Raw genomic sequence first — 13,901 nt, forward strand, 5'->3', positions numbered from 1 at the left:
AAAGAAAAGAAAACGTGTGCACAGAATTCAACAATGAACGCCAGAGTCTTCTAACATCGCCTACAGAGTCATGCCGTGTGGTTTTAAGACCATCTCTTCTCCATGCAGTTTTAGGGTTATTCAAATTTGTCAAGTCTACAGCCTTTATGTCTCAAAAAATAAAAATTAGAAGCCTAAAAAAAAAAAAAAAGGGAAAGACCTTTTTTTTTTTAATAAATCTGAAACTCTTGGCTCTAAATCAACAAAATAATCCCATGAAATGAATAGAAATAAACACCCATTGATTGCTAATGCAAACAGGTCAAGTAACATTTTTATATCCCCTCCCTCACCCTTCAAATGACATAGGTACTTCGGAAACTGTCAGCTTTCTGGACTGCTTTACTAATCCCAAACAGAAATGTGTAAACATATGGTAAAGTTCTAAGACATTATCCTGATACCCATTTATCAAATCAACAGGTAAAAAATTCAAAACCTCCTTTAATAGAATAGTATTTACAGTAACACTCTAGGTACTTCTTTTACTGATCAGTAACAAATGCACTCTTTTCTGCACCACTGGTATATTTTGCTTTAATATTTCAGCCTCAAAAAAAAAAAACAAAAAAAAACAACAACCCCCCTACACATCACATTGTCAAAATCCATCCTTTTTCTTCACTGACACTGTTCCTAAGAAGAGTACAGAAATTATGACATTATTTTTAAAACCCCTAAAAATATTTGTACATCTTGTTCCGAAATATACACCAACCGTTTGAAACCATTCCAGTGTAAATCTGCCCAGCTCTTTCTGGTCTTCACAGTATAAACAGGGTAAAATAATGCAATGTGCCAAGATTGCTCTTTGTGTTAGGTAATCTTTACATAAAGGAAAATGTTGGTGTTAAACTTAGCTGGAACGGTAGGACAGTCAGTCTTATTAATAAAACAAACAATTACAAATCTCAGCTGCTCATAACCAACTTGTTAACTCTCAATTCCTCACTAGGTCATGAAAGAAATCTCCGAAATTCAGGGTTTTGGAGAGCTGTTTCAGTTTCAGAGAGCTGTTACCCAGGGTTCCAACAAGGGAGAACTTTCCAATATTATGATGGGCTCCTCCATAGAGGATAACAGCTATGGATGTAGTCAAGTTAGATTAGAGATGGCGATCTGATAGAGGGAAAAAAAAATTCTTTACTTGGGGGATTAGATTGAATTACCTATTTCCCGTAGTAAGGATCTGTGATAAGGACAGATCTGAATTATCTGACTAATCTAAGATTATAAGCTTAGGAAGACCCTACTTAGTCCTGCTCATCACTGATGGGATTAGCCACATTTGGTACACAAACATACATGCTGACTCATTTTGAAATAATAGCACTTCAACGGGCAAAAAATAAAATCTGGAGGGTTGGTACCATTTGATGCCTCTGATTTGGCCACTGGGTCTCAGATTCAGTTATACATCAGAAAGAACAGGGGGGCGTATGAAACATTCAGATTTCTAAGCCCTGACACATGTTTCTTGGATCAGAATCCCAGAGCGGAGCCCAGAAATCTGTTTGCCGAAAAAGTTACCTATGTGGCCCAGCAATTGGGTTTCCATGGCTTCTTCTGTCACTAAGCAGTGTCTGACTCTTTGCAACTCCACGGGCTGCACCATGCCAGGCTCCCCTATCTGTCACCATCTCCCAGAGTTCAATCAAATTCATGTCCATTGAACTGGTAATGCTATCTAAACATCTCATCCTCTGGCGCCCCCTTCTCCTTTGGCCTTCAACCTTTCCCAGCATCAGGGTCTTTTCCAATGAGTTGGCTCTTTGCATCAAGTGGCCAGACTATTGGGCCTTCAGCTTCAGGGTTAATTTCCCTTAGGATTGACTGGATTGATCTCCTTGCAGTCCAAGGGATTCTCAAGAATCTTCTCTAGTACCACGGTTGGAAAGTATCAATTCTTTGGTGCTCAGCCTTCTTTATGGTCCAACTTTCACATCTGTACATAACTACTGGAAAAACCATAGCTTTGACTATACAGAATTACATTGCCAGTTTCTATAGAGCAGTTTAGGGAGTGGAGTGGGTTTTTGTGGTGAATATCTATTTGACTTGGTGATTCAGATCTTACGTGTAGGAATCAGCCAAAATGACACAGAAATATTCTCCTCCTGACCTCTAAGACCAAGGCTCTAGCATCCTGAGCCATGTCATACATTTAATAATAATTAGGGAAACGAGGACTGTGACTCTATCTGGGACAATTCTCTCACTTGCCTAAGAAAGGAAATTCACAGTCCAATGTGACATACCAATGGAGGACTTGGTGGCATCATTGCTGCTAATGGGTCCTAACAGTCTTTGTCACCGCAGTGCTGGGAAGAACCGAACACTCAACCCACTTGAATAACACAATCCCCGCAAATGGAGTCAGAATGATTCCAATCTAAATCCTAGGCAAACACACTGGCCTAAAATCTGCATCCTGTGTATGAGGGAGAGATGAAAGCAGAAACAGAAATCTCTTCTGAATCCCAAGTTCATAAACTAAAGAGGAATTCTACTCCATTTTCACTTTGCTTTCAAGTAAAAATAATACATTGATTCTTTTTTATTCTTATTCTTATTCTTTTCTGCTAAACATTTTTTTTTTTTTCTGAGTGGTTCAATACATCTCATTTCAGCCTACTGAGAAGCCTAGCTGAAATTTGGCAAAGCTGGGTTCATGAAGACCTTGCTGTAGAAACAGTCACCCAAATGCCAAAGGGCAGTTCCTACCTGTCCCATGGGACCATCCTACCTCCACCCAGCCAAGAAGGGATGTGACATCCCTGGATCAGAAGATAGCCAGGTGCTTATCTGGGGAGCCACACCGTGGCCAGGCAGGCTGCCACCTGGCCATTTTCAGGCACCCACTCCAGCAGGCATAGGTGCTGGCAACTTTGAAAGTAGGTGGCAACGAATCTTGTATCTTTTGCCCTGCTTCTTGGTCAGTGGGCTTCCTTGGTGACTCAGATGGTAAAGAATCTGCCTGCAGTGTGGAAGACCTAGGTTCGATCCCTGGGTTGGGAAGGTCCCCTGGAGAAGGGAATGACTACCCACTCCAGTATTCTTGCTTGGAGAATTCCATGGACAGAGGCTACAGTCCATGGGATTGCAGAATCAGACACGACTGAGAGACTAACACTTTCACTTCATGGTCAGTATTCTGTCTTTGGCAAAATGCAATACTTAGAATATTCTGATAAGTACCCTGAATATTTTTTTTTAATCTCAGTTCAAAAAGAAGCACCTTTTGGATTTGGCTTGGAGAACACAGGATCTGAGTACGCTGTAAGGAGCCCATATAAAGATCAAGGATTCAGGGGAGGCTACAGTGGGCAGGGAGGAGCCAGTTGGAAGACAGATGCTACTTCCCAAGGTTTGTCTCAGGTGGTGGTGGTGGGGAGGTGGCTGAGAAAAGGCATAGTCCTGCAGAAGACATCTGTGATGTTTGTGCCCTGTGATGGGAAGGCGTGACCCCTAGGCAGACAATGGCAACCCTAACGTGGATCAGCCGTGACTTATTTATTTTTCCATCTTTTTGTGAAACATACATTCTGGCCTTCCTGTATCCCAGTTATTTTTCTCTTTTAGTCTTGTGGGCTATATTTTTGTAGTAACACACATACAACATTTAGAGTGCAAATCAAAGCTTTGAAGCACCCAGGATGGATGCTGTGCTGACTTTTCATCTTACATGAAAACTCGATTCCTTCAGTTTCTGGTACGGAGAGCTCCTATCACCTAGAAGAGGAGGAGCTGTTGATTAAGGGTCTGAAGACTCAATTTCCTGTGGGACTAAGGGCTTTACAGCACACTTGTTCCCAATCACCTTTCTCCACATAGCCCCTTCTCCCTGGAAAACCATCTTTCTTCCTTCCCTCCCCTGGGGCATGTCTTACTTATCTTTCTCTCCAAGCTGAAATGCCCCTTCTTCCCAGAAGCCCTCTCGGCTTTCAACAAGATGGGTCTGCCTGCTTGGAGTCTCAGCAGCCTCTCATTCACCAGGGAACATAGCAAACTGTATCACACTTGTTTGTCTTAAGGATCTGTCTCTCAGATACTTAGGGAAGTCTGAGGACAGGAAGCACTTCTGTCTGTCTCACATCCGATTCACTAACCTGGTACCAGAGTGAAACCAAGACTGTTTCTTGTCTTAGTCGCCAAGTCCTGTCTGATGCTTCTGCAACCCCATGGACTGTAGCCCGCCAGGCTCCTCTGTCCTTGGGGTTTCCCAGGCAAGGATACTGGGAATGGGTTGCCATTCCCTTCTCCAGGCGATCTTTCTGACCCAGGGATCAAACCCTCGACTCTTGCATTGGCAGGAGGATTCTTTACCACTGGGCCACCAGGGAAGCCCAAGCCAGTACTATAGATACCACTGAATCAAAGAGCAGACTGCACATTTCCCAGGTCTATGAAGACACAGCCATCTCTGTCTATCCCCCCAGATAAAATGTTTCAGAGGTAAACACAATGTTTTACTCTTAAAAGGAAACTTGAATGGTAGGATCTCTCACCCCCCGAAATGCCAGCTCATTGCATTTTCAAAGTCTGGCCAGATCCTTTTAAAATGTGATTTCCTTGCTTACTTGTTATCCATATACACATGAACTTGTACATTATATATTCTCAGGATAATATAGATATTGCCTGTGTATGGACAGGTGTACATGCATGCATGCACACAAACACAAACACACACACACACCAACCACCCCCAGACCACACAGCCATCCTCAGTTTACATTGAGTGACTGTCCCGGGGAAGGTCCCCAAAGACGATGGCCCGAAGGTGAGCTCCTAGCTCGTAAGGGCTCTCCCATTTCCTGGCTGCTTCTCCACCATCAAATGATGAAAATGAGGTCATTCCGACGGTGGAGGCATAAGACTTTTCCCATTGAGGATAACATCAAGTCCCGGACAAGGGCATGGCAACCCACTCCAGTATTCTTGCCTGGAGAATTCCACAGACAGATAAATCTGGCAGGCTACAGTCCAGGGGGGTCACAAAGAGCTCGAGATGATTGAGCGACTTAACACTTCCCCTTTCAATTATGAAAGATATTCCTGTGTGGGCTGCTACCTTCATTCAGCAGTTCCCAATTGCAGTGTCTCCAGGACACTCCAGTGGTACCAGTCAGCTCCGACACCTGCAAGACTGGTTCTTTCCGCAAACTCACTGAGAGAGGCTATTTTTAAGGTTCCTTCATGAAAAAAAAAAAAAAGCAGCTTCACAAAATCAGTCTCTGGATGTGGCAAACTTAAATGGTCTTATTCCTAAAGCCCCAGAGACAGGCTCATCACAGGAATGACGGAAGAAATCTTAAAAATAGCATCACCATTGTACTTTCAGAATAACAAATGATATTCTGCTAATGTCCTCAAACAACTCTGGGAAAAAAAATTAAACAGTTTCCTCCAACTGGCAAGTCACAAAACAAAATATATGTGAAATATGAATTTAGAAAAGAAAACTTTAAAGGCAGTAGCACTTTGGACTCAGGATTAAAAGAAAGTTGGCCAACTTTCCACGTCCTCTTCTACAATTTCACCCAGAATACACCTGTCATAAGTGAAAACGATCGGGCACATTTTTCTCTTAATGTACGTAGCTCTGTACATGTAGAAAAAGTCCCTGTAATGGTTTTTCATACCACAGCAGAAAAAGAGTTAACTTATTTTCCCCCAGCCTGGAGGTCAAACTACTGACATATTATAAGGATTACTGTAAATATCTGAAATTACAGCAGAAAGACAAGGCCCTTAAAGTAGCAGAACTTCAGAGTCTAATGAATTGATTTTTTTTTCTTTTTTTCTACTCATCCAGCATATCACAACACCATTTTGGCTGTGGCAAAGAGAATACTGGCATTTTCTTTCCTCAATTCAATCAGCATTCTCCTATTCAGTTAATACAATTCAGTTACCATTAAGTTAGTGAATACAAAACCTATGCAGGCTGCCCAAGGAATCATAAATGATTGTTTTGTGGGGAGGTGGTAGTTCCTATACCCAGAAGACTGGCTTTTGCACCCCCCCTCCCTTAGGTAAAACCCATTCTTCTTTATTATACCACATGACGTATGAAACCTTGGTGTCCTGACCAGGAATGAAACCCGCAGCCCCTGCAGTGGAAGTGCAGAGTCGTAACCACTGGACCGCCTGGGAAGTCCCAAAACGTGTTCCTCTAAGCAACACTTCTGGATACTGGCTTGTCCCAAACAGTCTCTGTAAGGAAAGCTCTGGGGCTAAACCTGCGATCTCTCTGTGTTTGGGAATGAATTTCTCTCCATTTTTACTTTCACAGTCTGGGGAAGTGAGAAGGAAGCTGAACGTTCCTGGGGGACCAGAAGCCAGGCGGAGTTACTGGATGTGGTCACTTCCTAGGCTCTGATGTCAATATCCAAGTCTTTGGCAGCACCCCTGTGGCTCAGCCGGTAAATGAGCCTGCAGTGGGGGAGACATGGGTTCAATCCCTGGGTTGGGAAGACTCCCTGGGGAAGGGAAAGGCTAACCACTCCAGCATTCAGGCCTGGAGAATTCCATGGACTGTATGGTCCATGGGGTTGCAAAGAGTCGGACACAACTGAGTGACTTTCACTTCTCTTCACCTTCCTCACAGCATCTGCTGCTCTGCCCAGCGCACCACTTTGGTCCAGAGAGAATCTGATGGCTTCTGCATTTTCCGTGAGTGCAAATAAAAAGAGGACACTTGAGCCACCATGAAATCCCAGCGGGCAAAGGCGTAGTCTGCATTCAAATGAAGCCTGGGTGTGTGTTGAGAATAAGGAGACACAGGATGTGTAACTTTAACCATAGCCTGGGAGGCTTGTTACAACACAGACTGCTGGGCCCCAATATCAGAGGATCTGATTCAATAGGTCTGGGTTGGACCCTGAGACTCTGCATTTCTGCTAAATTTGCAGATGTTGCTGGTGGTGTGAGCGCTGGTCTTAGATGATCACTGACACAGAAGATACTTTAGAAGAGTTTGGTGGCTTTTTTTTTTTCTTTCTATTAATATGTTTGTATTTTGACGATGCTGGAGTTCACCCATATAGCCTCTGATTTAAAAAAAAAAAAAAAGAATTTTTTTTTTTTTTAATGTGGACCACTCTTAAAGTCTTTATTGAATTTGCTACAATATTGCTTCTGTTTTATGCTTTGTTTTTTCTTGGCCATGAGGCATGGTGGGATCTTAGTTCCCTGATCAGGGATCGAACCCCACACCCCCTGCCTTGGAAGGTGAAGTCTTAACCACTGGACCACCAAGGAAATCCCTAACCTCTGATTTTTACTAACACTGTTACTTGTAAGAAAAATCTACTTAAAAATTGGTTTCCTAGGAAAAGCTAACTCAGAGCAATGGCAAATTGCAAAATGGGGTTGGGTACACAGACTAATAGATTAAATTTCATTCAAAAGGTTGGTGTATATGAGATTTTCTCCCCTACAACCCAGGAAAATAACTGCACTTTATTAATACAGAATAATCACATATTTACCTGCTCATGAGACTATGAACTCACTTTTTAATATAAAGAACATAATTATCACTGAAAAACAAAAATGTAGCAACAACATTATTTTTTTAAGCATGGGTAGTTTTCCTCTGGAAACTTGATATATAGACATCTATAAAACAGCAATTTTCAAATACCCCCTTATACATTTTAAATTGAATCCAGTGTATTCCCCACCATTTTGGAAATGGGGGTGGGGTGGGGGGGATGGTCCCTAAAGGAATTCCCACCGAAGTGTATTTTCACAACGTGCTGATTAAAACAGTGCAGTTGTTTCCCCGTATTTATAACAAGCATTTCAAAATAAAGCTAAACAATTCTAAAGTGAATTAACTTGCTTACCTTTGAGCCTCGCTCATTAAAAATAATTTCAACATCTAAGATTTTACCAAATTGCTGCAAAAAAATAGAAATAGTTTATAAGCAAGAAGAGAAACAGAGGCAATCAGATTATGCATGGGTAATTGTTCCCCAAGTCAGAATTTTTCTCTCTTTTAATATCAAGGCTATTCATTTGATGTTTTCCTATCATTAAATGATGCACTTGAACCAAGAGAAAATACAACTGCATGTATTATTTCCATATTGTGGCATAACCCATCATATGAGATATCGTAATTAGGGACCCAGTACCAAGTATGTAAGCAAGAGGTTAATTCTAGTTTTCTTTCTTGATGTATGATTGATTGCTTTCCAAGGCACTGAGCAGCAAACATTAAAAACAGCTAATATATACAACGGTCCTTCTAGGCTGTGTCACTAGCCACTGGATGAAGCATCCTTAGTGAAGTGGGATTTTGATAACTTAAAATATCCAACTAAAATCAGACGTTTAGGATTTTGGACCTTGGCTTCATAAAAGCCAGGAGTAGCCAGGCCGTATAAGAGAAGTAAAGCTAAAAGGAATATCCATTACACAGACACCCTTTACAAGCAAGAAACCACTGTAGCTGTCTGTCCTCAGGTTGAAATGTCCTTCTTGCAAGATGATTCTCCCTATTGTTAAACAAACATAAAGATTTTAGACGATTAGCCTGAATAGGCTTTCTGAACAATGCAAGAAACTCAACGTATTCAAACCTAGAAACAACATTTCAGATGACAAAGTTTCCTCAATAAACTATAGCTGTTCCATTAAATTTCAGGTTTTTCAGGATAAGCATACCCTACACAATGGTACTTTAATTGATGGCTCAGCCAGTAAAGAATATTTCTGCAAGGCAGGGGGCACACCCAAGCTCAGTTCCTGGGTCGGGAAGATGCCCTGGAGAAGGAAATGGCAACCCAGTCCAGTATTCTTGCCTGGGAAATCCCGTGGACAGAGGAACCTGGCAGGCGATAGTTATGGGGCCGCAAGAGTTGGATATAACTTAGAGACTAAACCACCACCACCGCACAACGTTTGGGTCATACTTAAATTTACTAAAATATTTGCTATCTGAAATCACATGCAACTACTGTGTTTTATATTTTGTAACTTAATACAACTGCTGATGCTGCTGCTAAGTCGCTTCAGTCGTGTCCGACTCTGTGCGACCCCAGAGACGGCAGCCCACCAGGCTCCCCCGTCCCTGGGATTCTCCAGGCAAGAACACTGGAGTGGGTTGCCATTTCCTTCCCCAACTAGTGACTGACTATTTCCTGTAGTCCTCCTGACAAATACACACCAAGAAATCTGTGATTCATACTTTAAAAAAAAATGAGAACAAGGGCCCTGAACCAGAAGCATTTGATAATCCCAAATCCTGTCCCCTGAGGCTGGAATTCTTTCCGTTTTCTTAGATCGCATGAAGTTGAGTGGGCATTTTCTGAGTGTGGTGTGTTCTACATAAAGGTAGGTAAGAGAGGGTGGCATAAAAGTAAGTGGCGAGGCCCAGGGGAAAATCAGATAGAAATTTTACCCTGATGCGGAATTAAGAGCAAATGCCTGTTTTAGGGATTAAAATACACGTAAAGAACTACAGAAAGTAATATTTCCAGGCTCTTTTCCCCTGATTTGGAACTTCCCTTAAAAAGCAGAGACATCACTTTGCCAACGAAGGTCCATTTAGTCAAAGCTATATAGCTAGATAGCATCGCCGGCTCAATGGACATGAATTTGAGCATGGTCTGGGAGACAGTGAAGAACAGGGGTGCCTGCATGCTGCAGTCCATGGGGTCGCAAAGAGCTGGCCATGACTGAGCAACTGAACAACAGCAACGTTTTTGCTTTTTGCTTTTGCAGCCTGGGTATTTTTATTACATCTTTTATTACCCTAGGAAATTCTGTATTCTGTCTCTCTCCCCTGGGTGGAAAGCCTTACGCAGCTTCTGTGTCACAGAGGACAGGGTGATGGGGTGGGAGGGGCAGGAGAGAAAGGGAACAAGCAATTAGAATCCAGAGAACTGGGGGCAGCTTGCCTGACTGATGTGCCCCACTCAGAGGATACTGAGAGATCCAAACTATAAGTGCCAAGAAGATCTTACTGAGATTAAAAAAAAAAAAAGAATATATAGATACTATCCTCTGGAACATACAAATAAATCTACGTTCCCTTGGAAAGAGAAAAACGCAGACTCCAGTTGAGTATAAATAGCTTAAAACCTTGAAATGAAAGTAGTTCTGACTATGAGAAAAAGAAATCCAAAGCTTAAGTCATCCTGGGCCACAGAAAGGTGCCCATCCCTCAGGATATGTACTCAGCCTGGGGATTACAGACTTGAATTTTTCTTACTGAGCTTCTTATTGTGCTTCTCGACTTCAGGGAGAAGGAGAGAAAGAAACCAAGAAGAGAAGGCTCAACCAGGAGAGAAGACAGAAGGTCTCCATGGCTAGCATGCTCTATGGACATACCAGGAAACACGCAACTCCCTCACCCTGCGATCAGTGGACACTTAGGAATTCTTTTGGTGAAGACAAGATGGTTCTATTGCTTTTTCCATGCCCTAGATTTGGGCAGAGAAAACTGTTAAAAAGAGAAGATGATTTTCAGATTTGAGAAACGCAAGATTTGCGTTGAAAGGCGAAGTGAGTTCCATGGTTTAAAGAAAAAAAATCCTCTAGCTTTCTGATTCTCTCAGAAGCCATCATTCTGCTATAACCCCCTTACGATATTCAGTTCCACACAGATGCTACCATGTATATTTCAGGCCTAAGAGACAGGAAGCCCACATATTTATGGTTAGAGAAACTTGGAAAGGACTTCCTCTAAAACCAACAAGCAAATGTCATCCACGGAACCTTCTCGAAGCAGTCAACACAAACGCACTTCCTTTAAAATAAGATCTGGTTGAAGAGATCGCTTGGTCTCAGGTGGTGATGGGCGAACTGTGACTTTCTCTGGAATGAGGAGTCCTGCATCAAATAGTTAACATCTTCCATGTGTTGGAGGTTATAGTTCTGCTGATGAGCTCAAAGATACTGCTCTGTGCTTCCCTTATGAGGAAACCAAGACCTGCCCCAAGGCTGCACTGCTGTTTCTTGACTGCTCCTCCCTTTTCTCGGCCTCCCCTCCCTTCCCTGATGAGCAACTGTTTGAACCTGCCCATCGGAGAAGGGGACACAGAAATACGTTTGTGGCTAGAAACCTCATGGGGTCCTGATTGGTTTCCACCATGCTCCTTACACATGGGAAATATCCACCTCATAACTATATTAAGTCAACGCCAGTAAACAGGGATTGGGAATACATGGATGAGTGGAATAAACATGAGAAAGAAAGAAAGAAAAAAGATCTGACTGAGATACACGTGTGCTCAATTGCTCAGTTGTGTCTGATTCTTTGCGACCCCATGGACTGTAGCCCACCTGCCTCCTCTGTCCATGGAGTTCTCCAGGCAAGATTCCTGGACTGGGCTGTCATGCCCTCCTCCAAGAGATCTTTCTGATTCAGGGATTGAACCCAAGTCTCCTGTGTCTCCCATGCTGGCAGGCAGATTCTTTAACACTGAGCCACCTGGGAAGCTGCCGGTTGAGACAGCACCAATCAAAAAGTAATCTTCACATGTCTGATTCCCTAAATGGAGCAATGGCACCACATGCCCTGAAATGGTCTCCATTGTTTGTTTCTTTGGCAGTTGCCACGGGGTGGAAGTTTCTCAAAGCCAGTGAAACAAGCCGTAAGAAGAATGCTGATGTAAGCCCCCTTTCTAAGGCAGTTGTGTACTATATTTATAGTATCAACAGTTTAATTGGGAAGTTTGGTACTAATGATGTAAACACAGCTGGCACATTTTCAAGTTAAATAGACACGACTCATTCGCAGACATAACTAGGATCTATTTGCCCAACACTGGCATTCAGCCGTGTTCAACAGTCTCAGTTTCCACTGGAGGGGTCTCGACAGATGCGACAAGGTTAAAATCCTGGAGCTTATAGGCACACACTCGGGCCAAGAGGTACCGCCCATGTTTAGACCGGCTCAGATCAAATAATATTTCTCTGAAAACCTCTGAAAGGTGTTCAATGGATACAGTATAAAACAGGAAAGTAAGCTTAGTTCACAGAATGTTCATGGAAGCTAAGAAAAGGCAACATCCTAGTTTTCTTAGGGCTGTTTTCACGTTTCGGATGTGGGAACAGGAGGAGGCACCCTGCCATGTCTGAAAATATCTCTGTTTTGTCATTTAAAAAGTCATCGTGAAAGCCCCTTCTTCTTCTACTTTTAATGAAAGTGTCTTCTGCATGTTCTGAAAGCCATGTAATCTGTCTTTGGTGACAATAGAGACTTCGGTGGGTCATATTCATGCCCAGAAGGCCTGTAGTTTGATAAGAAAAGCATGGCTGTCACATGGACAAGCATGAGGTAAAATCTGGACCCAGTACTCCCTGAGTAGCTGTTACTGAAGACCACTCTAGGATACAATGGCTTGTCTCAGTGGTCTAAATCTAGAACTACCTCTGTGTACAAGCAGCGTGCTCAATCGCTTCAATCATGTCTGACTCTTTGTGACCCCACGGACTATAGCCCTCCAGGCTCCTCTTGTCCATGGGATTCTCCAGTCAAGAATACTAGAATGGGTTGCCACACCCTCCTCCAGGGGATCTTCCCAACCCAGGGATCGAACTCGCATCTCCTATGTCTCCTGCATTGCCAGCAGATTCGTGACCCACTGAGCTACCTGGGAAGCCCATAACTATCTCTCTCACTTCACAAATGCTTACTTTTAAATGTTAGGTTCAACTGAGCTTTTTATTCAAGACCAAGACGTTGTGACTAATTTGATGGCAATCCATACAATGTTTGCATGGGCCCATGGAGAATTCAAATGGAAAGGAAACATGCTCTTTTGCGACCTCTGACATGTTCAAGAGGAAGGTAGCAGGGCCAGAATCCACATCCTTTCCAGCAAAACCTCCAGCACCAAGGCCCCTGATAATATAAGAGATCCATTCATTCACATGCCAATTGATCTTTTAAAAAAGACTCTGGATTCTGGACTTCCCTGGTGGTCCAGTGGTTAAGAATCTACCTGCCAATGCAGGGGACACGGGTTCGATCCGTAGTCAGGGAAGACCTCAGATGCCACGGGGCAACTAAGCCCATGTGCCACAGCTACTGAAGCCCACATGCCCTACAGCCTGTGCTCTGCAACAGGAGAGGCCACCACAAGGAGATACCTTTGCACCCTGACAAAGAGTAGCCCCTGGTTGCCACAGCTGGAGAAAGCCCACGTGCAGCCATGAAGACCCAGAGTAGCCAAAAATAAATAATGAAAAATGCCCTGGCCTCTGCTTTGGATGTAGTGGCCACAGGATTTTTGACCAAGGGATGTTCCATCTGAAAGGGAAACCATAGGAAATCTAAGATGATCTGGATGGTTTCATGCCAAATACTGCAACACATTCATCATAAAGGATACAAAGTGAATTGTGGAAGAAGGGAAAGGAGGATTGTGACAAGGAGGCACCAAAGCCACAGTCTAAAAGGAAATGTTGAGGCACCTGCGGTAACCGATAGGCATGTAGGGTTTGCAAACATCACGGCTGAATGATGCATGGATACAGAACCTGTTCACAGCACTGCCAGGTGTCAGGGACTTTGGGAAAGAAAGTCTCTTTACTCTTGTGCTGTGGTTTTGGCTTGCAGTCCCCACAGCCATACTGAACAAAAGGGACCAAGAAGAAAACTGCAAAAAATCTTTGTGAGAGTTTTTCTCTGCTGTCTCTCCCTTTGTAGCCCCTGCTACAAGGAACCAGGGCCAAACACGGCAAGAAAAGGAGAGATGACATCTCACATCCCAGTGATGTGGAAAACAGCTGATTGGGATTAAAATGCAATTTCTTAGAGTAACTGTGACCTGAAACAGGAAACCATGCTTAATTCTCTCAGCTGGAGTGCAGAGCCAGTCCGAATGTTACAGATGACT

General features: G+C 43.1%; 1 protein-coding gene across 25 annotated transcripts in view; it reads right to left on the reverse strand.

Moving 5' to 3' along the window:
- The window catches only part of RBFOX1 (RNA binding fox-1 homolog 1), a 2,446,597-nt gene that overhangs the window by 127,089 nt on the left and 2,305,607 nt on the right, over nucleotides 1–13,901 (reverse strand). For all 25 annotated transcript variants that reach the window (XM_086375894.1, XM_086375900.1, XM_086375889.1 and 22 more), the window contains one exon: nucleotides 7,896–7,949. In XM_086375894.1, coding sequence (XP_086232020.1) covers nucleotides 7,896–7,949 — 54 coding nt within the window. The remainder of the gene's footprint in view (nucleotides 1–7,895; nucleotides 7,950–13,901) is intronic.

This window comes from Bos grunniens, chromosome 25 (genome assembly GCF_055505025.1).
Source record: "Bos grunniens cultivar Pamir isolate PY7600 chromosome 25, Bosgru_T2T1.0, whole genome shotgun sequence".
NCBI lineage: Eukaryota > Metazoa > Chordata > Mammalia > Artiodactyla > Bovidae > Bos > Bos grunniens.